This window comes from Scyliorhinus torazame, chromosome 16 (genome assembly GCF_047496885.1).
Source record: "Scyliorhinus torazame isolate Kashiwa2021f chromosome 16, sScyTor2.1, whole genome shotgun sequence".
In the NCBI taxonomy this organism is placed as follows: Eukaryota; Metazoa; Chordata; class Chondrichthyes; order Carcharhiniformes; family Scyliorhinidae; genus Scyliorhinus; species Scyliorhinus torazame.
Genome location: NC_092722.1, coordinates 56,021,846 through 56,045,817, shown reverse-complemented (window position 1 = coordinate 56,045,817; position 23,972 = coordinate 56,021,846). Strand labels below are relative to the sequence as shown.

Here is a 23,972-nt window from a genome sequence, read left to right as displayed (position 1 = left end):
AATAAAGTTTGGGATGCTGCAGCCGGCGCGATTGTGGGTCATGCACCAAGGCAAACATTACTACTTTGAAACGTCGGATGAGGCATGGACCTTCATCCAAGAAGAGAAATTGGACCAGAACTGAGGGACTGATGCTGGGGGGGAGACGACGATGTCGATGTATAGAAATGTAAATTGGGACTTCCGGTTGCGGCGATGACCAGCTAAGCCGCACGTTTCGGCACCTCCCGTTTCAACGGACTTTTGGGCTCTTATCGGGAGCCCCAACGGAAATTTTTTACGGCCAAACCCAGTGTGAGGCGACAAAGGAAGGAGTCTCCCCGGGTGTGGATGGAAAGAAGTGATAGTAGTGGCCAGATTGCGGAGGATCCTCTGGAGCAACGGCAGAGAAGAGAAGGGAGAAGCAAGATGGCGGCTGAGGGAGCCCAGATGGTATGGGGCCCGGAACAGCAGGAGTTCCTCCGACGATGTGTGGAGGAGCTCAAGAAGGAGGTGCTGGCGCCGATGTTGCTGGCGATTGAGGGATTGAAGGAGATGCAAAAGACCCAGGCGATGGAGCTCCGTGGAGTGAAGGCAAAGGCAGCCGAGAATGAAGACGAGATACAGGGCTTGGTGGTGAAGACGGAGATGCACGAGGCACTACACAAGAGGTGCATAGAAAGGCTGGAAGCCCTGGAAAATAGCTCGAGGAGGAAGAATCTAAGGATTTTGGGTCTTCCCGAAGGGACAGAGGGAGCTGATGTTGGGGCGTATGTGAGTACGATGCTCCATACTTTAATGGGAGCTGAGGCCCCGACGGGCCCCCTGGAAGTGGAGGGAGCATACCGGGTCCTCGTGAGAAGACCAAAGGCAGGGGAAATACCGCGAGCAATAGTGGTGAGGTTCCACCGCAACAAGGACAGGGAGATGGTCCTGAGATGGGCTAAGAAGACACGGAGTAGCAGGTGGGAGAACGCGGTGATCCGTGTGTATCAAGATTGGAGTGCGGAGGTGGCGAGAAGGAGGGCGAGTATCAATCGGGCCAAGGCGGTGCTCCACAGGACGAAAGTAAAATTTTGAATGCTGCAGCCGGCAAGACTGTGTGTTACACACCAGGGAAAACACCACTACTTTGAGACGGCAGAGGAGGCGTGGACATTTATTCAAGAAGAGAAGTTGGACTAGATTTGAGGAATTGATGTTTGGAAAGAAGTAGCGAGGTGGTGTCAAAGAAATGCAAAGGGGGGAGAGGGGGAGGGTTTATCTGTAAAAATGTTAGACGGGAGAATTTTTTTTTCTCCCCCCCTCACACGAAGAAATGTGGGCGCCGGTGGGGAAGGGGACAGGGAAGGGGAGAGGGAGATGGGCCACTAGGGGCAGGGCCGAGAGGGAAGCGCGGGTTTTTTCCCCGCGCTATGGAAATTGCGGCGGGAAAAGTGGGCGCAGGAAGGAAGGGGGCCTCAACACGCAGGGAGGCCAAGGGTAAACGGGGGAAGCCGAGGTCAGCCAGAGTTTGCTGACTCCCGGAAGCAATATGGGGGGAGCAATCACGCTAGAAGGGAATCTAGCGGGGGGGGGGGGGACTAACTGGGTTGCTGCTGCTGAGGGTAAGGGGGAGCTGATATGGGATGGTCGGGACGGGAGGGCGCCTTCTGGGGGACAAACGGGTGCGTGGGACCTGGGTGAGGAGCTGGTTTAAAAAAGGGGATGGCTAGTCGACGATGGGGGGGGGGGGCGGGTAAAGGGCCCCCCAACCCGGTTGATCACGTGGAACGTGAGAGTGCTGAATGGGCCGATTAAGAGGGCAAGGCTATTTGCGCATCTAAAGAGACTGAAGGCGGATGTGGTTATGCTTCAGGAGACGCATCTGAAATTGGCGGATCAGGCCAGATTAAGGAAAGGATGGGTGGGACAGGTTTTCCACTCAGGATTAGATGCAAAAAATAGAGGGGTGGCAATACTGGTGGGGAAACGGGTACTGTTTGAGGCTAAGACCATAGTGGTGGACAGTGGGGGCAGGTACGTGATGGTGAGTGGCAGATTGCAAGGTGAGGCGGTGGTGCTGGTGAACGTATATGCCCCAAACTGGGATGACGCGGGTTTTATGAAGCATATGTTGGGGTGCATCCCGGACCTAGAGATGGGAAATTTGGTAATGGGGGGGGAGACTTCAACACGGTGCTGGACCCAGGGCTGGACCGGTCCAGATCTAGGACCGGGAGGAGGCCGGCAGCGGCCAAGGTGCTTAAGGGGTTTATGGAGCAGATGGGAGGTGTAGATCCCTGGAGATTAGGAGTAAAGAGTTTTCCTTATTCTCCCATGTCCATAAAGCATACCCCGGATAGACTTTTTTGTCCAAGGAAGGGCGCTGATCCCGAAAGTGGTAGGAACGGAATATTCGGCTATAGCCGTTTCAGATCACGCCCCACATTGGGTGGATCTGGATCTAGGAGAGGAGAAGGAGCAGCGCCCACTTTGGAGATTAGACATGGGACTGTTGGCGGACGAGGGGGTATGTGGAAGGGTGAGGGGATGTATTGAAAGATACCTAGAGGTCAATGATGATGGAGTGGTCCAGGTGGGAGTAGTATGGGAGTATGGGAGGCACTGAAGGCGGTGGTTAGGGGGGAGCTGATTTCCATAAGAGCCCACAGGGGGAAACAAGAGGGTAAAGAAAGGAAAAAACTGATTGGGGAGATTCTGAGGGTGGATAGGCAATATGCAGAGGCCCCGGATGAAGGGCTATACAGGGAAAGACGGGGACTACAGACAGAGTTTGACCTGCTGACCACGGGTAAGGCGGAGACGCAGCGGAGGAAGGCACAGGGAATACAATACGAATATGGGGAAAAGGCGAGCCGATTGCTGGCCCAACAACTTAGGAAGAGGGAGGCGGCGAGAGAGATCGGAGGAGTTAGGGACGGGGAGGGAAGGATGGAGCAGAGAGCGGGGAGGGTGAATGGGGTGTTTAAGTCATTTTATGAGAGGCTGTATAAGTCCCAACCCCCGGAGGGGAAAGAGGGAATGATACACTTCCTGGACCAGCTGGAGTTCCCGAGGGTTGAGGAGCAGGAGGTGGCAGGTTTGGGAGCGCAGATTGAGGAGATTAAAGGAATTGGGAACATGCAGGCAGGAAAGGCCCCGGGAACAGATGGGTTCCCGGTGGAATTTTACAGGAAATATGTGGACCTACTGGCCCCACTCCTGACGAGAACCTTCAATGAGGCTAAGGAAAGGGGGACACTACCCCCGACAATGTCGGAGGCGACGATATCGTTGATCCTGAAGCGAGACAAAGACCCGCTGCAGTGCGGGTCATACAGGCCCATCTCCCTCCTAAATGTAGATGCCAAGTTACTAGCCAAAGTGATGGCGACAAGGATAGAGGACTGTGTCCCAGGGGTGGTACATGGCGACCAGACAGGGTTTGTTAAAGGGAGGCAATTGAATGCCAAAAAACAAAGGTTGCTGGGGGTGCTGATGAAGCCCCCACCGGAGGGGGAGGCGGAGATAGTGGTGGCGATGGAGGCAGAGAAGGCATTTGATAGAGTGGAGTGGGACTACCTGTGGGAGGTACTGAAGAGATTTGGATTTGGAGAGGGGTTCATCAGATGGGTTCAGCTCCTGTACGGGGCCCCGGTGGCAAGCGTGGTTACAAACAGGCAATGATCCGACTATTTCCGATTACATAGGGGCACAAGACAGGGGTGCCCCCTGTCCCCGCTACTGTTCGTGTTGGCAATCGAGCCACTGGCCATAGCGCTGAGGGGCTCTAAGAAGTGGAGGGGGGTGCTCAGAGGAGGAGAGGAACATCGGGTGTCATTATATGCGGATGATTTGCTGCTATATGTGGCGGACCCAGTGGAGGGGATGCCAGAGATAATGCAGGCACTCAGGGAGTTTGGAGAGTTCTCGGGATATAAATTGAATATGGGAAAGAGTGAACTTTTTGTGATGCACCCCGGGGAACAGGGCAGGGGGATAGACGATCTGCCGCTGAGGAGAGCAGCAAGGGATTTTCGATATCTAGGGATCCAGGTGGCCAGGAACTGGGGAACCTTGCATAAACTTAACTTGACGCGACTGGTAGAGCAGATGGAGGAGGACTTTAAGAGGTGGGACATGGTGCCCCTGTCATTGGCGGGCAGAGTACAGGCGGTGAAAATGGTGGTCCTCCCGAGGTTTCTTTTCGTGTTTCAGTGCCTCCCCATACTGATTACAAAGGCCTTTTTCAAGAAAGTGGACAGGAGTATTATGAGCTTTGTGTGGGCTGGAAAGACCCCGAGGGTAAAGAGGGGGTTCCTGCAGCGCAGTAGGGACAGAGGGGGACTGGCACTGCCGAGTCTGAGTGACTATTATTGGACCGCCAACGTGTCCATGATATGTAAGTGGATGAGGGAAGAAGAAGGGGCAGCATAGAAAAGGTTGGAGATGGTGTCCTGTAAGGGAACAAGTCTAAAAGCACTGGCGACGGCGCCATTACCGTTCCCCCCGAAAAAATACACCACAAATCCAGTAGTGGGGGCGACTTTGAAGATTTGGGGGCAGTGGAGATGACATAGGGGAGTGACGTGTGCCTCGGTGTGGTCCCCGATAAGGAACAATCACAGGTTCGTCCCGGGGAGGATAGATGGGGGATTCCAATCTTGGCAGCGAGCAGGAATTGGGAAGTTGAAGGACTTGTTCTTGGACGGGACGTTCGCGAGTTTGGGAGCATTGGTAGAAAATGCCAGGAAAGCGCAGGTTTTTTCCCGCGCTAGGGAGATGATGGCGGGAAGATAGGCGCAAGAAGGATGAGCGTTCCACACACGGGGGGGTCAAGGAGAGAGCGGGGGAAGCCGGGGTCAGTTGGAGTCAGCTGACTTTCGGAAGCATCATGGGGGGAGTAACCATGCTAGATGGGGATCTAGCGGAGGGGGGGGGGGTTCAACTGGGTTGCTGCTGCTGGGAGCGAGAGGGACCTGGCAAGGGAAGAGGTGGTCGGGACGGGAGTGCGCCGCCTGGGGGACGGGTGGGTGCGCGGGACCTGGACGGGGGACTGGCCTAGAAAAGGGGATGGCTAATCGGCGGCGGCGGGGGGGGGGGGGGCAATCCGGCTGATCACGTGGAATGTGAGAGGCCTAAATGGGCCGATTAAGAGGGCCCGAGTGTTCGCGCACTTAAAAGGACTGAAGGCAGGCGTGGTCATGCTTCAGGAGACGCATCTGAAGGTGGCGGATCAGGTTAGGTTAAGGAAAGGATGGGTGGGACAGGTTTCCACTCAGGGTTGGACTCGAAAAATAGAGGGGTGGCGATATTAGTGTGGAAACGGGTGTCGTTCGAGTCTAGGAATATAGTGGTGGACAACGGTGGTAGATATGCGATGGTGAGTGGTAGATTGCAGGGAAAGGAGGTCGTGCTGGTAAATGTATATGCCCCGAACTGGGACGACGCGGGATTTATGAAGCGGATGCTGGGACGTATCACGGACCTGGAGGCGGGAAGCCTGGTAATGGGGGGGGATTTCAATACTGTGCTGGATCCAGGGTTAGATCGGTCTAGACCCAGGACCGGAAGAAGGCCGGCAGCGGCCAAGGTGCTCAGGGGGTTCATGGAGCAAATGGGGGGAGTGGATCCGTGGAGATTTGCCAGTCCGTTGGCCAAAGAGTTCTCCTTTTTCTCCCATGACCATAAGGTATACTCCTGGATAGATTTCTTTGTTTTGAGCAGGGCACTGATTTTGAGGGTGGCAGGAACGGGTGTATTCGGCCATAGCCGTTTCAGACCATGCCCCGCACTGGGTGGATCTGGAACTAGGAGAGGAGAGGGAACAGCGCCCACTCTGGCGACTGGATGTGGGACTATTGGTGGATGAGGGGGTCTGTGGAAGGGTGCGGGGATGTATTGAGAGGTACCTGGAGGCCAATGATGACGGTGTGATCCAGGTGGGGGTAGTATGGGAAGCGCTGAAGGCGGTGGTTAGGGGAGAGCTGATCTCCATTAGGGCTTACAAGGAGAAAAAAGAGGCAAAGAAAGGGAGAGATTAGTGGGGGAGATTTTGAGTGTGGATAAAAGATATGCGGAGGCCCCGGATAAAGGACTATATAGAGAGAGGCGAAGACTTCAGACGGACTTTGACCTGCTGACCACAGGGAAGGCAGAGGCACAGTGGAGGAAGGCACAGGGGATGAGATACGAATATGGGGAAAAGGCGAGTCGGCTGTTGGCCCACCAGCTTCGTAAGAGGATAGCGGCGAGGGAAATAAGGGGAGTCAGGGATGAAACGGGAACTACGGAGCGGAGAGCAGGGAAGGTAAATGAGGTGTTTAAGACCTTTTATGAGAGGCTATATAGGTCCCAACCCCCGGAGGGAAAAGAGGGGATGCAACAGTTTCTGGAACAACTAAGTTTCCCGAGGGTGGAGGAGCAGGAGGTGGCAGGTCTGGGGGCGCCAATTGGGGTGGATGAGGTGACTAAAGGCTGGGGAACATGCAGGCAGGGAAGGCCCCGGGACCAGACGGGTTCCCGGTGGAATTTTACAGGAAATATGTGGACCTGTTGGCCCCGCTGCTGGCGAGAACCTTTAACGAGGCCAGAGAAGGGGGGATACTACCCCCGACAATGTCGGAGGCGACGATATCACTAATCCTGAAGCGGGATAAAGATCCGCTGCAATGCGGGTCATATAGGCCTATCTCACTCCTGAATGTAGACGCCAAGCTGCTGGCAAAAGTGCTAGCGACGAGGATCGAGGATTGTGTCCCGGGGGTGTTACATGAAGACCAGACAGGGTTTGTAAAGGGGAGACAAATGAATGTCAACGTGCGACGGCTGTTGGGGGTGATAATGATGCCCCCAGCGGAGGGGGAGGCAGAGATAGTGGTAGCGATGGATGCTGAGAAGGCATTCGATAGGGTAGAGTGGGAGTATTTATGGGAGGTGTTGAGGAGGTTTGGGTTCGGGGAGGGGTTTGTCAGTTGGGTCAAACTCCTCTATGGGGCCCCAGTGGCAAGTGTAGTCACAAATCGGCAGAGATCGGAGTATTTTCGGTTACATAGGGGAACAAGGCAGGGGTGCTCCCTGTCCCCACTACTGTGCGCGCTGGCAATTGAACCACTGGCCATAGCGTTGAGAGACTCTAGGAAATGGAGGGGGGTGGTTAGAGGGGGAGAGGAACATCGAGTGTCACTCTACGCAGATGACCTACTGCTGTATGTGGCGGATCCTGTGGAGGGGATGACAGAGGTTATGCAGATATTGAGGGAGTTTGGAGATTTTCCGGGATATAGGCTCAATATGGGGAAAACTGAGCTTTTCGTAGTACACCCCGGGGATCAGGGAAGAGGAATAGACGCCCTGCCGCTAAGGAGAGTGGAAAGGAGCTTCCAATATTTGGGGATTCAGGTAGCCAAGAGCTGGGGAACTCTACACAAACTCAATCTGACGCGGCTGGTGGAGCAGATGGAGGAGGATTTCAAGAGGTGGGATATGCTGCCGCTCTCACTGGCGGGCAGAGTGCAGGCGGTAAAGATGATGGTCCTCCCAAGGTTTCTTTTTGTGCTTCAATGTCTCCCCATTTTGATCACTAAGGCCTTTTTCAAGAAAATAGACAGGAGTGTTATGAGTTTCATGTTGGCGGGGAAGACCCCGAGGGTAAGGAGGGGGTTCCTGCAGCGCAGCAGGGACAGAGGGGGACTGGCGTTGCCGAATCTGGACGACTGTTACTGGGCCGCCAATGTGGCGATGGTTTGCAAGTGGATGAGGGAGGGAGAGGGGGCGGCGTGGAAGAGGCTGGAGATGGCGTCCTGTAAGGGAACAAGCCGAAAGGCGCTGGTGACGGCGCCGCTGCCGCTTTCCCCGAAAAGGTATACCACAAACCCAGTGATGGTGGCAACCTTAAGGATCTGGGGGCAATGGAGGCGACATAGGGGGGTGACGGGTGCCTCGGTCCCCGTTCAGAAATAACCATAGGTTTGTCCCAGGAAGGATGGACGGAGGGTTCCAGAGCTGGCATCGGGCAGGAATTAGGAGATTGAGAGATTTGTTTATTGATGGGGAGTTTGCGAGCCTGGGAGCGCTGGAGGAAACGTATGAGTTGCCCCCGGGGAATACCTTTAGATATATGCAAGTGAGGGCGTTTACGAGGCAACAGGTGAGGGAATTTCCGCTGCTCCCGACACAGGGGATCCAGGATAGAGTGATTTCGGGGGTATGGGTCGGGGAGGGCAAAGTGTCCGAAATATATCAGGAGATGAGAGACGAGGGGGAGGCGCTGGTAGAGGAGCTGAAAGGAAAATGGGAAGAAGAGCTGGGGGAGGAGATTGAGTAAGGTCTGTGGGCTGATGCCCTAAGTAGGGTAAATTCCTCTTCCTCGTGTGCCAGGCTTAGTCTGATACAATTCAAGGTTCTACACAGAGCACACATGATGGGAGCAAGACTGAGCAGGTTATTCGGAGTGGAGGACAGGTGCGGGAGGTGCTTGGGAAGCCCGGCGAACCAGACACATATGTTCTGGTCATGTCCGGCACTGGATGAGTACTGGAGGGGAGTGGCAAGAGTAATTTCAAAGGTGGTGAAGGTCCGGGTCAAGCCAGGCTGGGGGTTAGCTATATTTGGGGTAACGGAAGAGCCGGGAGTGCAGGAGGCGAAAGAGGCCGATATTCTGGCCTTTGCGTCCCTGGTAGCCCGGTGAAGGATCTTACTTATGTGGAAGGAAGCGAAACCCCCCGGCGTGGAGGCCTTGATAAACGACATGGCAGGGTTCATAAAACTGGAACGGATGAAGTTTGCGTTGAGAGGATCGGTTCAGGGGTTCTCCAGGCGGTGGCAACCGTTCCTTGACTATCTCGCGGAACGTTAAGGGAAAATAGATCGTCAGCAGCCCAGAGGGGGGGGGGGAGCACTATTTCTTGTTACTTTGCTAGTTCACTATTTTATTTAAATAATGTTACTTATTAGTTATTGTGTTATCTCTTATGTTGATTTGTAAAGTGGAAAAACTGTGTTTGAAAACTTTAATAAAATATATTTTTAAAAAAAGAAATGGAACTGATCATATTACTGAAGTGATGTCAGAGGGTGGGGGGAGCTGAGCTCACTTCTGCTTTTTGAGTTTCAGTTTGAGAGAGCAGCTGGGAGTGTGTGTATTTTGCTGTGAGCTGCAGGAAGAAACAGAGCTGGCCTGTTGATTCTGCAATCCAAAGACGATAAATATATTGAATGTAACCTAATGTGCTCCTATTTTTGAAGGTTTGAAGTCTTTTGGATGTTTAAAGGAACAGTTTGAAGGATTACTTAGTGTTGTAATCTTTTGGGGTTATCTTCGAAGTAATGGGTGTTAAAATATTCAATGTTTGTTTTAAAAAGGTTAACTTGAGTTCATAGAATAAACATTGTTTTGTTTTAAAAACCACTTGTCCATTTCTGCTGTATCACACCTGGAGAGTACGCCGTGTGCTTCCCACACCACAATCTATTAAAAGTTGTGGGTCGGTTGAACTCCATGAAAGACTTTGGGGTTCTGTAAACCCGGACCCATAACAATTGACAATGGTGCAGTGTAGATTGTCTAATTAAATATGCTGTGCATTATTTTGTTTGTTTTGGAGAAGCTGATCCATGTAGAAGTGCCATCAATTTAATACTGAATTACAGCACAAATAATATGCTCTTCAGATGTAAAGCATTTATACAACGTTACTTCATAACAGGGCAAGTTCCATCAGGTAAATTGTATTTCCATAGACCTGTTTTCTAACGGTATTTTAAAAAAATATATTTTATTCAAAATTTTTGGCCAACCATGACAGTACATTGTGTATCCTTTACACAGTAATATAACAATATAAATAACAATGGCCAGTTTTAAGCAAGAAATAAATAATATATAAACAACATCAAAATTAAAAAACAAAACTAAATGGCAACTGCCTTGTCCCAAATAAATACTCTCCAAAAATACAATTCAACAGTCCAATATACAATTACCTATAACAACAACCTATACATATTATACATGTACACTAACATCCCTGAGAGTCCTTCTGGTTCCTCCCCCCCCCCCCCCCCGGGTTGCTGCTGCTGTCTTCTTCTTTTCCATTCCCTCTATCTTTCTGTGAGGTATTCGACGAACGGTGGCCACCGCCTGGTGAACCCTTGAGCCGATCCCCTTAGGACGAACTTAATCCGTTCCAACTTTATAAACCCTGCCATGTCATTTATCCAGGTCTCCACACCCGGGGGCTTGGCTCCCTTCCACATCAACAGTATCCTGCGCCGGGCTACTAGGGACGCAAAGGCCAAAACATCAGCCTCTTTCGCCTCCTGCACTCCCGGCTCCTCTGCAACCCCGAATATAGCCAACCCCCAGCTTGGTTCGACCCGGACCCCCATCATCTTCGAAAGCACCTTTGTCACCCCCACCCAAAACCCCTGTAGTGCCGGACATGACCAGAACATGTGGGTGTGATTCGCTGGGCTTCTCGAGCATCTCGCACACCTATCCTCTACTCCAAAAAATTTACTGAGCCGTGCTCCAGTCATATGCGCCCTGTGTAACACCTTAAATTGTATCAGGCTTAGCCTGGCACACGAGGACGATGAGTTTACCCTACTTAGGGCATCAGCCCACAGCCCCTCCTCAATCTCCTCCCCCAGCTCCTCTTCACATTTCCCTTTCAGCTCATCTACCATAATCTCCCCCTCGTCCCTCATTTCCCTATATATATCTGATCCCTTACCGTCCCCCACCCATGTCTTTGAGATCACTCTGTCCTGCACCTCCTGCGTCGGGAGCTGCGGGAATTCCCTCACCTGTTGCCTCGCAAAAGTCCTGAGTTGCATATACCGGAATGCATTCCCTTGGGGCTACCCATATTTTTCGGTCAGCTCTCCCAGACTTGCAAACGTCCCATCTACAAACAGATCTCTCAATTGTGTTACTCCTGCTATTTGCCATGTTCCAAATCCCCCATCCATTCTCCACGGAGCAAACCTATGGTTATTTCTTATCGGGGACCACCCTGAGGCTCCCGTCTTACCCCTATGCCGTCTCCACTGCCCCCAGATTTTCAGAGTAGCCACCACCACCGGGCTTGTGGTGTATTTCTTCGGTGAGAACGGCAACGGCGCCGTCACCATAGCTTGTAGGCTAGTCCCCCTGCAGGACGCCCTCTCCAATCTCTTCCACGCCGCTCCCTCCTCTTCTCCCATCCACTTGCATACCATTGAGATATTGGCGGCCCAGTAGTACTCACTTAGGCTCGGTAGTGCCAGTCCCCCCCTATCCCTACTACGCTGCAAAAATCCCCTCCTCACTCTCGGGGTCTTCCCGGCCCACACAAAACTCATGATATTCTTCTCAATCCTTTTGAAAAAAGCCTTCGTGATCACCACCGGGAGGCACTGAAACACAAAGAGGAATCTCGGGAGGACCACCATTTTAACCGCCTGCACCCTCCCTGCCAGTGACAGGGATACCATGTCCCATCTCTTGAAGTCCTCCTCCATCTGTTCCACCAACCGCGTTAAATTTAACCTGTGCAATGTACCCCAATTCTTGGCTATCTGGATCCCCAAGTAGCGAAAGTCCCTTGTCACCTTCCTCAGCGGTAAGTCCTCTATTTCACTGCTCTGCCCCCCTGGATGCACCACAAACAACTCACTTTTCCCCATGTTCAGTTTATATCCTGAAAATCCTCCAAACTCCCCAAGTATCTGCATTATTTCTGGCATCCCTTCCGCCGGGTCCGCCACATACAACAACAAATCGTCCGCATACAGAGATACCCGGTGTTCTTCTCCTCCCCTGAGTACTCCCCTCCACTTCCTGGAACCCCTCAATGCTATTGCCAGGGGCTCAATCGCCAGTGCAAACAATAATGGGGACAGAGGACATCCCTGCCTCGTCCCTCTATGGAGCCGAAAATATGCAGACCCCCGTCCATTCGTGACCACGCTCGCCATCGGGGCCCTATACAGCAGCTGTACCCATCTAATATACTCATCTCCAAAGCCAAATCTCCTCAACACCTCCCACAAATAATCCCACTCCACTCTATCAAATGCTTTCTCGGCATCCATCGCCACCACTATCTCCGCTTCCCCCTCTGGTGGGGGCATCATCATTACCCCTAGCAGCCTCCGTATATTCGTATTCAGCTGTCTCCCCTTCACAAACCCAGTTTGGTCCTCATGGACCACCCCGGGACACAATCCTCTATCCTCATTGCCATTACCTTGGCCAGAATCTTAGCGTCTACATTCAGGAGGGAAATAGGCCTATAGGACTTTTTCTTTCTTTAGGAGAAGCGATATCGTTGCCTCTGACATAGTCAGGGGCAGCTGTCCCCTTTCCCTCGCCTCATTAAAGGTTCTCATCAGTAGCGGGGCGAGCAAGTCCACATATTTCCTGTAAAATTCAACTGGGAATCCATCCGGTCCCGGAGCCTTCCCCGCCTGCATGCTCCTAATTCCTTTCACTACTTCCTCCATTTCGATCTGTGCTCCCAGTCCCACCCTCTCCTGCTCCTCCACCTTAGGAAATTCCAGCTGGTCCAGAAAACACATCATTCTCTCCTTCCCATCCGGGGGCTGAGCTTCATATAATCTTTCATAGAATGCCTTGAACACTCCATTCACTCTCTCCGCTCCCCGCTACATCTCTCCCTCCTCATCCCTCACTCCCCCTATTTCCCTCGCTGCTCCCCTTTTCCTCAATTGGTGTGCCAGCAACCTGCGCGCCTTCTCCCCATATTCGTATTGTACACCCTGTGCCTTCCTCCATTGTGCCTCTGCAGTACCCGTAGTCAGCAAATCAAATTCTACGTGTAGCCTTTGCCTTTCCCTGTACAGTCCCTCCTCCGGTGCCTCCGCATATTGCCTGTCCACCCTCAGAAGTTCTTGCAGCAACCGCTCCCGTTCCCTACTCTCCTGCTTTCCTTTATGTGCCCTGATTGATATCAGCTCCCCTCTAACCACTGCCTTCAGCGCCTCCCAGACCACTCCCACCTGGACCTCCCCATTATCATTGAGTTCCAAGTACTTTTCAATACAACCCCTCACCCTTAGACACACCCCCTCATCCGACATTAGTCCCATGTCCATTCTCCAGGGTGGACGCCGTTCTTTTTCCTCCCCTATCTCCAAGTCCACCCAATGTGGAGCGTGATCCGAGATAGCTATAGCCATATACTCCGTCCCCCTCACCTTCGGGATCAACGCCCTTCCCAAAACAAAAAAGTCTATTCGCGAATAAACTTTGTGGACATAGGAGAAAAACGAAAACTCCTTACTCCTAGGTCTACTAAATCTCCATGGGTCTACTCCTCCCATCTGCTCCATAAAGTCTTTAAGCACCTTGGCTGCTGCCGGCCTCCTTCCAGTCCTGGACCTCGATCTGTCCAGTCCTGGTTCCAGCACTGTGTTAAAATCTCCACCCATTACCAACTTCCCCACCTCTAGGTCCGGGATACGTCCTAACATGTGCCTCATAAAGTTGGCATCATCCCAGTTCGGGGCATATACGTTCACTAAGACCACCGCCTCCCCCTGTAATTTGCCACTCACCATCACGTATCTGCCCCCACGATCCGCCACTATGGTCTTTGCCTCAAACATTACCCGCTTCCCCACTAATATAGCCACCCCCCTGTTTTTCGCATCTAGCCCCGAATGAAACACCTGCCCCACCCATCCTTTGCGTCGTCTAACCTGGTCTATCAGTTTCAAATGCGTCTCCTGTAACATAACCACATCTGCCTTAAGTTTCTTTAGGTGTGCGAGTACCCATGCCCTCTTTATCGGCCCATTCAGCCCTCTCACATTCCACGTGATCAGCCGGGTTGGGGGGCTCTTTCCCCCCCCCTTGTCGATTAGCCATCCCCTTTTACCCAGCTCCTCACCCGGTTCCCACGCAGCTGTGTCCCCCCCAGGCGGTGCCCCCCGGCCCCACCCACCCCACCCCATACCAGCTTCCCCTTCTCCCCAGCAGCAGCAACCCAGTAAATCCCCCCCCCCCCCCCCCCCCCGCTAGATCCCCCACTAGCGTAGTTACACCCCCCATGTTGCTCCCAGAAGTCAGCAAACTCTGGCCGACCTCGGCTTCCCCCCGTGACCTCGGCTCGCACCGTGCGACGCCCCCTCCTTCCTGCTTCCCTATTCCCGCCATAATTATCATAGCGCGGGAACAAAGCCCGCGCTTCCCTTTTGGCCCCGCCCCCAATGGCCAACGCCCCCAACTCTTCCACCTCCCTTCCTCCCTCCCCCACAACCTGTGGAAGAGAGAAAAGTTACCGGGTCGCAGGATTAACAACATAAAAATCATCTCTCCCCCCTTTTTCCCCCCTCTTCGCCCCCCATATTCGCCCCACCACTTTGTCTCAAACGTTCTTTTTTAATAACTCATTCCAATTTCTCTTCAACAATAAATGTCTACGCCTCATCCGCCGTTTCAAAGTAGTGGCGCTTCCCTTGATATGTGACCCACAGTCTTGCCGGCTGCAGCATTCCAAATTTGATCTTCTTTTTATGAAGCACCGCCTTGGCCCGATTAAAGCTCGCCCTCCTTCTCGCCACCTCCGCACTCCAGTCTTGATATACGCGGATCACCGCGTTCTCCCATCTGCTGCTCCGAGTTTTCTTTGCCCATCTTAGGACCATCTCTCTGTCCTTAAAACGGAGGAATCTCACCACTATGGCTCGAGGAATTTCTCCAGCCCTCGGTCTTCGCGCCATAACTTGATAGGCTCCCTCCACATCCAGCGGACCCGTCGGGGCCTCCGATCCCATCAACGAGTGCAGCATCGTGCTCACATATGCCCCGACGTCCGCCCCTTCTGCACCTTCAGGAAGACCAAGAATCCTTAAATTTTTCCTCCTCGCATTATTCTCCAGCACCTCCAGCCTTTCCACACATCGTTTATGGTGTGCCTCGTGCATCTCCGTCTTCACCACCAGGCGCTGTATATCGTCCTCGTTCTCGGCAGCCTTTGCCTTCACGACCCGAAGCTCCCGCTCCTGAGTCTTTTGCTCAACTTTTAGCCCTTCAATCGCCTGTAATATCGGGGCCAACAGCTCCTTCTTCATCTCCTTTTTAAGCTCTTCCATGCAGCGTTTCAAAAACTCGTGTCGTTCAGGGCCCCATATTAAACTGCCACCTTCCGACGCCATCTTGGTTTTTGCTTGCCTTCCTTGCCGCTGCTCTAAAGGATCCACCGCAATCCGGCCACTTTCCTCTCCTTTTTCCATCCGTGTCCAGGGGGGATTCCCTTCTGGTTTACCGCACAGTGTTTTTAGCCGTTGAAATTGCCGTTGCGGCTCCTATTAAGAGCCCAAAAGTCCATTCCACCGGGAGCTGCCGAAACGTGCGACTTAGCTGGTCATCGCCGTACCCGGAAGTCTCCCTTTCTAACGGTATTTTAATAGTGTTACTGGTCAGAGGCAGAGACATGTGTCTAATGCAATCTCAGAAACCCCTATCTCAATTTATTTTTTTGAAATGTATTTTATTACAAACACGTATCAAAACAGGTTACAGCAAATAAACACCTCGGGAAACATACTTCCCAACAATCAGCCATACAGCCTGTACAGATTATCCCCTGAAAGAACCCACTCATTCTCGTCTGAGTCATATGCACCCTGTGCACCACCTCACACTGTATCAGCCTCATCCTTACACAAGAGGAGGTCCCATTTACCCTACGCAGTGCCTCACTCCATACTCCCTAATTGATCTCCCCTCCCAACTCTGCTTCCCATTTCTCCTTGATCTTCACCACCCGCTCCCTGTCTCAATTTCTTTTTTTTTAACAAACATTTTATTGAGGTATTTTTGGTTTTACAACAACAAAATAAACAATGTACATGAATCTATAAACATAGTGCAAAAGCCATCGTCCTCCCTTACAGGTCCCACCTTTATTAACTTTATTAACCCCCTACTCTAATCTAAAATACCCTTTCTGCTGACGATTAATTTTCCGCAAAGAAATCGACGAATGGTTGCCACCTCCGGCCGAACCCTAACATTGACCCTCTCAAGGCGAACTTGATTTTCTCCAAACAGAGAAAGCTAGCCATGTCCGATAGCCACGTCTCCGACATCGGGGGCTTGAGTCCCTCCAAGCTAATAATATCCATCTCCGGGCTACCAGGGAAGCAAAGGCCAGAACATCTACCTCTTTCTCCTCCTGGATTCCCGGATCTTCCGACACCCCGAAAATTGCCACCTCTGGACTCGGTGCCACCTTTGTTTTTAACACCATGGACATGACATCTGTAAAACCCTGCCATAATCCCATAAGCTTCGGACATGTCCAGAACACGTGGACATGGTTCGCTGGCCCTCCCGCACACTTTGCACACCTATCTTCAACCCAAAGAATCTGCTCATCCGGGCCACTGTCATGTGAGCCCGATGAACAACCTTGAATTGTATCAGGCTGAGCCTGGCACATGTTGTGGACACGTTGACTCTACTCAACGCGTCCGCCCATAGACCATCCTCCATCTCTCCTCCCAACTCCTCTTCCCACTTGTGCTTCAGCTCCTCAGTCTGCGTCTCCTCTGACCCCATAAGTTCCTTGTAAATGTCAGAGGCAGAGACATGGTCCCTTCTTCCACCCACCCTCTGGAAACTACCCTGTCCTGTATCCCCCTTGGTGGTAGGAGCAGGAAGGTTGAAACCTGCCTACGTAGAAAGTCCCGAACCTGCAGGTACCTGAATTTGTTCCCCCTCGCCAATCTAAATTTCTCCTCCAGCTCCCTCAGGCTAGGAAAGCTCCCCTCTATAAACATATCCCCCACCCTCTCAATATCTGCTCTCTGCCATCTCCGAAACCCTCCGTCCATCCTTCCCGGGGCAAACCGGTGATTATTACAAATTGGGGACCAGACCGATGCTCCCTCCCCTCCCACATGTCTCCTCCATTGCCCCCAGACTCTCAGGGCCGCCACCACCAAGGGGCTGATGGAGGACTGTGCCGGCGGGAACGGCAGAGGCGCCATTATCAATGCCCCCAAACTGGTGCCCTTGCATGAAGCGCCTCCACATGCTCCCATACCGACCCTCCTCACACCACCCATTTCCTGATCATGGCTATTTCGCCGCCGAATAGTAATTACTGAAGTTTGGCAGCGCCAGCCCGCCCTCTTCCCGGCTCTGCTCAAGCATCCCCTTCTTTACTCGCGGGGTCTTGCCCGCCCATACAAAGCCAGTGATTACTTTGTTGACCCGTTTAAAAAAAGACCGCGGAATAAAGATGGGGAGACACTGAAACACAAACAGGAATCTCGGGAGGACCGTCACTTCACAGTCTGCACCCTCCCAGCTAATGACAACGGGAGCACGTCCCACCTCCGAAAATCGCCCTTCATTTGGTCCACTAGTCGGGCCAGATTTAGTTTGTGCAGCCATTCCCATTCCCGCGCCACTTGGATGCCTAGGTACCAAAAGCTTCCCCCTACTAATCTAAACGGCAGCTCCCCCAATCGCCTCTCCTGTCCCCTCGCCTGGACCGCAAACATCTCACTTTTCCCCATATTTAGTTTATACCCCGAGACCGGCCAAATTCCCCCAGAATCCTCATGATTTCTTCCATCCCCTCTGCTGGGTCCGATACATACAGGAGCAGGCCGTCTGCGTAAAGAGAGACTCTGTGTTCCACTCTCCCCTGGACCAGCCCCCTCCAGCCCCTTGAGGCTCTCAGTGCAATTGCCAGCGGCTCTATGGCTAACACAAACAACAGTGCGGAGAGGGGGCATCCCTGTCTCGTCCCCCGATGCACCCTCAAATAGTCCGATGTTGTCCTATTCGTCCGTACGCTCGCCACAGGAGCCTGATACGGCAACCTGACCCAGTCAATAAAGCCCGCCCAAATCCGAACCGTCCCAGTACCTCCCACAGATATTCCCATTCTACTCGACCAAAGGCCTTCTCTGCGTCCATGGCGACCACTACCTCCACCTCCCTACCTTCCGGGGGCATCATGATCACGTTTAATAGCCTTCTTACATTGGCCACCAACTGCCTCCCCTTAACAAACCCCGTCTGGTCCTCCCCAATAACATCAACAATCCTCTATCCTAGAGGACAACATTTTGGCCAGCGGTTTGGCGTCCACATTCAACAGGGATATCGGCCTGTATGGCTGTTTTATAAAACTCTTTAAACGCCTTATACACCCCTGCTGAGTCTCCAACCAGGTTCCCATCTCCATCCTTTACTTTCCCTATCTCCCTGGCTGCCTCCCTCTTTCTAAGCTGCTGTGCAAGCATTCTGCTGGCCTTCTCTCCATGCTCATAAATCACCCCCTCACCTTTCTCAGCTGCTCCGCCGCCCACCCTGTGGTTAACAAGCCGAACTCTGCCTGTAGCCTCTGCCGTTCCCTTAAAAGCTCAGCCTCTGGGGTCTCTCCTTCCTGTCGACCTGTAGTATCTCCTTTACCAGTCGGTCCGTCTCTGCCCTGTCTACCTTCTCCCTATGGGCCCATATCGAGATCAGCTCCCCACTAACCACCGCCTTCAATGCTTCCCAGACCACCGCTGCCAAAATTTCCCCCGTGTCATTGACTTCCAGGGAGTTCTGAATACATTTCCTCAGCCGCCCGCACATCCCTTCGTCAGCCAAAAGACCCACGTCTAACCACTGTGTTCCATTGTATAGGTTACATCTGAACCCAAATCTCTGAGGTGAAAGGACCGCCACATCATTCCTTTAAAAGTAATTTTTAAAAAGCAAAAATATCTCATAACATAAATTAGTTGGAGACTTGGAATGGTTCCAACTTATTAATCTGAATAGTCACCCAGGGAATGTTAGACAGAAAAAAAACAGTCTAACTCCTGGGTAACTATACAACTGACACCCCCAACCATTTACAATGATCCATTGACTTTCCACTCCTCCCCCCTCCACCGATTATCCCGATCTCCGACTCCCCCCCCCCCCAACCCTCCCTGACTGCCCCGTCCCACCACGACTCATTCCCCAACCTGATAACCCACCCTTACCAAACTCTCCTTGTCCCCACCCATTCACCCACCAGCCACCTACCCAGCTCATCCACATCCAACTACCACCTCATCCACTTGCCACCCTATCCACCTATCACCCTACCCAGCTGCCACTCTACAATCTCCCCAACAAACCACCGTGCCACCGTACCCATTTACCTTATCTTACCCACACTACCCCTTATCCATTCTATCCCCATTCCACATTTGCATTCTTGGGTCGTAGGTTGGGTTTCCAATCCCGATCAGAAAATTTGAGCCGATGTTTCTGCTACAAAACGGTGACATGGAAATGGCAATAGAGTGTTTATACTTCATGGTAACTACTCGTTTTATCTTGGATAGCTCTCACGTAAAGGGTGTCGTGTATGTTTGTTTGAAGATGGGACAGAAGTTGATGCTGACTATTTCTCGTGCTTGGAAGATAACTGCAAGCTCATTATTCTGGAGCAGGGACAGAAGTGGGATGGAGGTAAATGCGCTCTGATCTTGACTAGAGCAGGTTTTGTGAGTAGAGGGTACAAGTTTTGTTTGGGGAAACCCGGAAATCCGGGTTTCTCATTGTTTTTTCCAAGTAGGTTCCCCACCTGGAAGTGAGCCTGATTGACCATAAGCCCATAAGAAATAGTAACAGGAGTAGGCCATTCAGCCCTTCAAGCCTGCTCTGTCAATGTAACAAGATCATGGCTGATCTAACACTCACTGAGTTCAATTTCCTGCCTCACCCTTAATCCTCCCACTGATTAAAAACCTATCCATCTCAGGCTTGAAAATATTCAAGGACTCGACAGCTTCCTAGGTAAAGAATTCCAAAGATTCATCACTCTTTGAGAGAAGAAATTCTTTCTCAAATCTGTCTTAAATAAGCACCCCTTTATTCTGTGACAGTGCCCTCTGGTCCTACACTGTATCATGAGTGGAAACATCATCCCAACATTTACCCCGTCTAACCTTCTGAGAATCTTTTTTGTTTCAATCATATCACCTCTCATTCTTCTGAAATTCTTTCATGAAATGAAATGAAATGAAAATCGCTTATTGTCACAAGGAGGCTTCAAATGAAGTTACTGTGAAAAGCCCCTAGTCGCCACATTCCGGCGCCTGGTCGGGGAGGCTGGGATGGGAACCATGAGTGGAAACATCCTCCCAATATTTACCCTGTCTAACCTTCTGAGAATCTTTTTTGTTTCAATCATATCACCTCTCATTCTTCTAAAATTCAAGGTGTACAGACCCAACCTGTCCAATCTCACGTCGTATGGTAGTCCTTCCATGAAGGATCATCCAAGTAAACTTCCTCTGTACTGCCTTCAATGATAATATATCTTTCCTTAAATAGGGCCAAAACTGTACACAGTATTCTAAATGTGGCCTCACGAGTACCTTGTACAGTTGCAGAAACACTTCTTTACTTTTATACTCCAGCTCCCTAAGATAAAATACAGCATTCCATTTACCCTCCCTATTACCTTCTGGGGGTCAGTTAGCTCAGTTGGCTGGACAGCTGGTTTGTGATGCAGAGTAATGCCAACAGTGCATGTTCATATTCCCGTACCGGCTGACGTTATTTATGAACCTTGCCTTCTCAACCTTGCCCCTCGTCTGAGGTGTGGTGACCCTCAGGTTAAATCACCACCAGTCAGCTCTCTCTCTCAAAGGGTAGAGCAGCCTATGGTCCTCTGGGACTATGGCGACATTTACATTTTTTTGCACCTGTACCTTACCTTCCTCGGTTTCATGAACCATGACCTCCAAGTCCTTTGCTATACAGTTTCTGCAGTCTCTCTCCATTTAAATAATAACCACCTTCTCATTCCTTCTTCCAAAATGAACAATCTCACATTTTCCCACATTGAATTCCAATTGCCAATTTTCTGCCCTCTCACCTAATTTGTCAACATCTCTTGTGAAAGCTATTTATACCCTCCCTACATCCTGCCTTCCCTACCACCTTTGTATCATCTGCAAATATGGCCACAGTATACTCTGGTCCTTCCTTCAAATCATTAATAGATATTGTTAAAAGCTGCCTGTAAAATATGAAATCCTCAGCCAGTTCACCACCAGAGCGTTAGCCGGTTTATCTCAGCATCGCCTCCCCATCACCAAGCATCTCATCGCCGCTCCGCTAAAACTGAATGCAGAGTCCAGTTTACGATTTCAAATTTTTAACATCCCGCCCAAGCCTCCAGAGCCTTTTGCCTGAAAGACCTTTGCAGCTGCTTTCATGGAGTCATAAAAGCAAAAGACCATTGGACTCTCACCTTGATAACGACTCTCTGTAGAGCAAGCTATTAAGTCCGATCCCCCCCCCCCCCCCCCCACTCTATCCCTGTAGCCTTCAGACTTATTTCCCTCAAGTGCTTGGCCAATCGTCTTTTGAAATCATCGATCGTCTCCACTTTCGCTACACTCATAGACAGTGATCATTACCACTCACAGCATAAAAGGTGTTCTTTTTCACATCCTTCCCTGTATCGCTTGCCTTTAATCTTGAATCTGTGTACCCCTCATCCTTGTACTATCCGCTAAAGGGAACAGCTTTCTGGGCGATCTGTGCTAAATCTACACTGTTGGATCAATCCTCCCCCGGATTCAGGTAGGGCACTATTGAGAATTGAGGCAACAAGGCTGTGTATCACCAAATGGGAGCATTTGCCTTGGATGGGTGGTACATCATTGTCAAAGGCACCACTCTGGACTGCATGGAGCACAGCTTGCACCAGTGAGGACTGTTTGACAAGATATTCTATTATGTAACAAACAATATGATGTGATTGATACCGATAGCTGTTGTTCGTAATAATTGAAAATTGTTATTCCAATCCAGGCTTGTGTCAAGATTGGTAACTCATGGAGGCTTTGTGGTACAGTGGGTAGCGTCCCTACCTCTCAACCAAAAGCTCCAGGTTCAAGTCGAGCGCCGGGACTTGTTGGCCACGAATGAATGTACATAACGCGCGGTTCAGCTGGGGAATCCTTCTCCACTATTCCCTAAAGGGGAAAAAAATGTGTGTGAAGATAAAATAAATTGGAAGTTATAAGATTGGTAACTCGTATCTCCATACAATTTACAGAGTTTCGCTACTATTTAAATAAAATATTGCATGAATATGATAACAGCAATGACGAATTAATTACGACGGCAAACAGAATGCTATCTGAAGAAATAAGACCCAGGAAGAGGAAGCTGCTGCAGTATTTTGTTGAAGATAGTACTGAAAATATCACAGCTGAAAATCGTGAGGATGACCAGAAATGGTTTGAAGGTGATGTGCAATTGGTTATGGTGGTAATTACAGACTTTGATTAATCAATAACGGGATTTGCCATCCCATCGCAGCATGATTTGAGTAGGTGGTCCGCCATTGACCGGTGGCGGGATCTTCCGGTCCTGCTGCTGTCAATGGGGAACACGTGCCGTCGGCAGGACCGGACGATCCCACCGGTGGGAACGGCTGGAAAGTCCCGCCCACTGTGTACAAGAGATGGAGTTGTGCTCAAATGAAACAAGACATTGCTATTCAGCCCCTCGATTGAATTCCTTTCATAGGCCACATGCAATTTTCCCAATCCTTCTATTTTTCACCTGAAGATTTTTGCTGGGTCAACGTAAGAAGGGCACCTTTCCCCAAATTCCTCTTTTTTTAATGTGAGCCTAGAGGGTAAATGTTAGCAGGCTGTTTGACTAGATAGGGCATCATCCTTGAGTCTACACATAACTTTCCCTTAATGATCCCAGTTGTGTTAAACCACTTGAAGAAGCCTGTAAATGCTCTTTAGTTGACAGTGATAAATGTAGTTCAAACTTGAGGCTGCAGGCCTCACCAATCTTCATGTTTAACTCTATCTCAATTACAAATCCTAGCACCATTGCATTTATAAAGCTTATCAGACACCTTTGCTACAGTGGGATTTGGACAGACTCCCTCCTCGGCAGCCCAGCATTTATTTTGCTGCTTTTGTAGCGGAATGGCTTGGATTTTCATCCTCGAGTCAGGTAGGGGAGTTGGGAGAATTCCTAGCTTAGCCCTCCTGCCTCAGGAGAAAGTGCCCACCTAGGACCGTGTGGGGGCAGGATGGGGGAACCATGTTCATATGTTCAGAGCGTGTCTGAGATTGAGGAGGTTGTGGATGGGATTTGCAGATGATGTCAAAGATTTTGGGGATAACGGTAGTTCCAAGTCTGGAGGTGGCAATATTTTGAGCGTCGGAGAATCTGGGAGAGCAGGTGGGGAGAGAGGCCGATGTATTAGACTTTGCCTCAATGGTAGTCCAGAGATGGATTTTACTGGGCAGACAGGACTCGGAGCTGCCGAGTGTAGGGGTGTGGGTGAGCGATTTGGCAGAGTTCCTGCACTTAGAGGAGATCATGTTTGCCATTAGGGGGGCAGAGGAGGGGTTCACCTTGAAGTGGAAGCGGTACATCGACTTCTTTAAGGAGTATTAAGTCATTAGCGGGGTGGGGGAGGTTTTGTTTCCGCTTAGGTTGGGTTAAAAGTTTAAAAAGGGGGGGTTGCAGACACAGGGTGGAAGTGGGTAGAGTTGGGAGGGAGGTGGGGTGTGTAAGGATGGTTTGATTTTTTACTGTTGCCGCAGTTGTTTTTTTGTGTTTTTTTCTACTTTGTTATGTATATATTTGAAAATGTCTCCGATAAAATGTTTTGAAAAAAAAAACAGTGCTCACCTAGATGGGAGCATCATTGTGGTGGTCACTGATTAAACCAGCCCAATGAACACCACAGTGTAAAGTGGAACTCTTGTTTCACAATGGAAACATTTCTTGATGGACAACTCAGGCTGTCTGATCTCTGCAGTCAGTTTCACTATGGTTGTTTACATAATGCAAGTGGTTTCAAGTGTTTGCGGTTTGTGGATTTTGGAACATAAATGGGCGTGAATAGGGTGAATAGGAAAGCACATTTCCCCATAGCAGAGTTTCCTTTTACACACATCAGTTTACATTGTGGTGTTCATTGGTTCGAGAAAGCGTACAGTGG

General features: G+C 50.8%; 1 protein-coding gene across 3 annotated transcripts in view; it reads left to right on the top strand.

Moving 5' to 3' along the window:
- LOC140392822 (DNA fragmentation factor subunit beta-like) overlaps positions 1-23,972 on the top strand; it is a 56,007-nt gene that overhangs the window by 8,936 nt on the left and 23,099 nt on the right. For all 3 annotated transcript variants that reach the window (XM_072478491.1, XM_072478490.1, XM_072478492.1), the window contains exons 2-3: positions 19,318-19,444; positions 22,050-22,241. In XM_072478491.1, the coding sequence (XP_072334592.1) occupies positions 19,318-19,444; positions 22,050-22,241 (319 nt within the window). The remainder of the gene's footprint in view (positions 1-19,317; positions 19,445-22,049; positions 22,242-23,972) is intronic.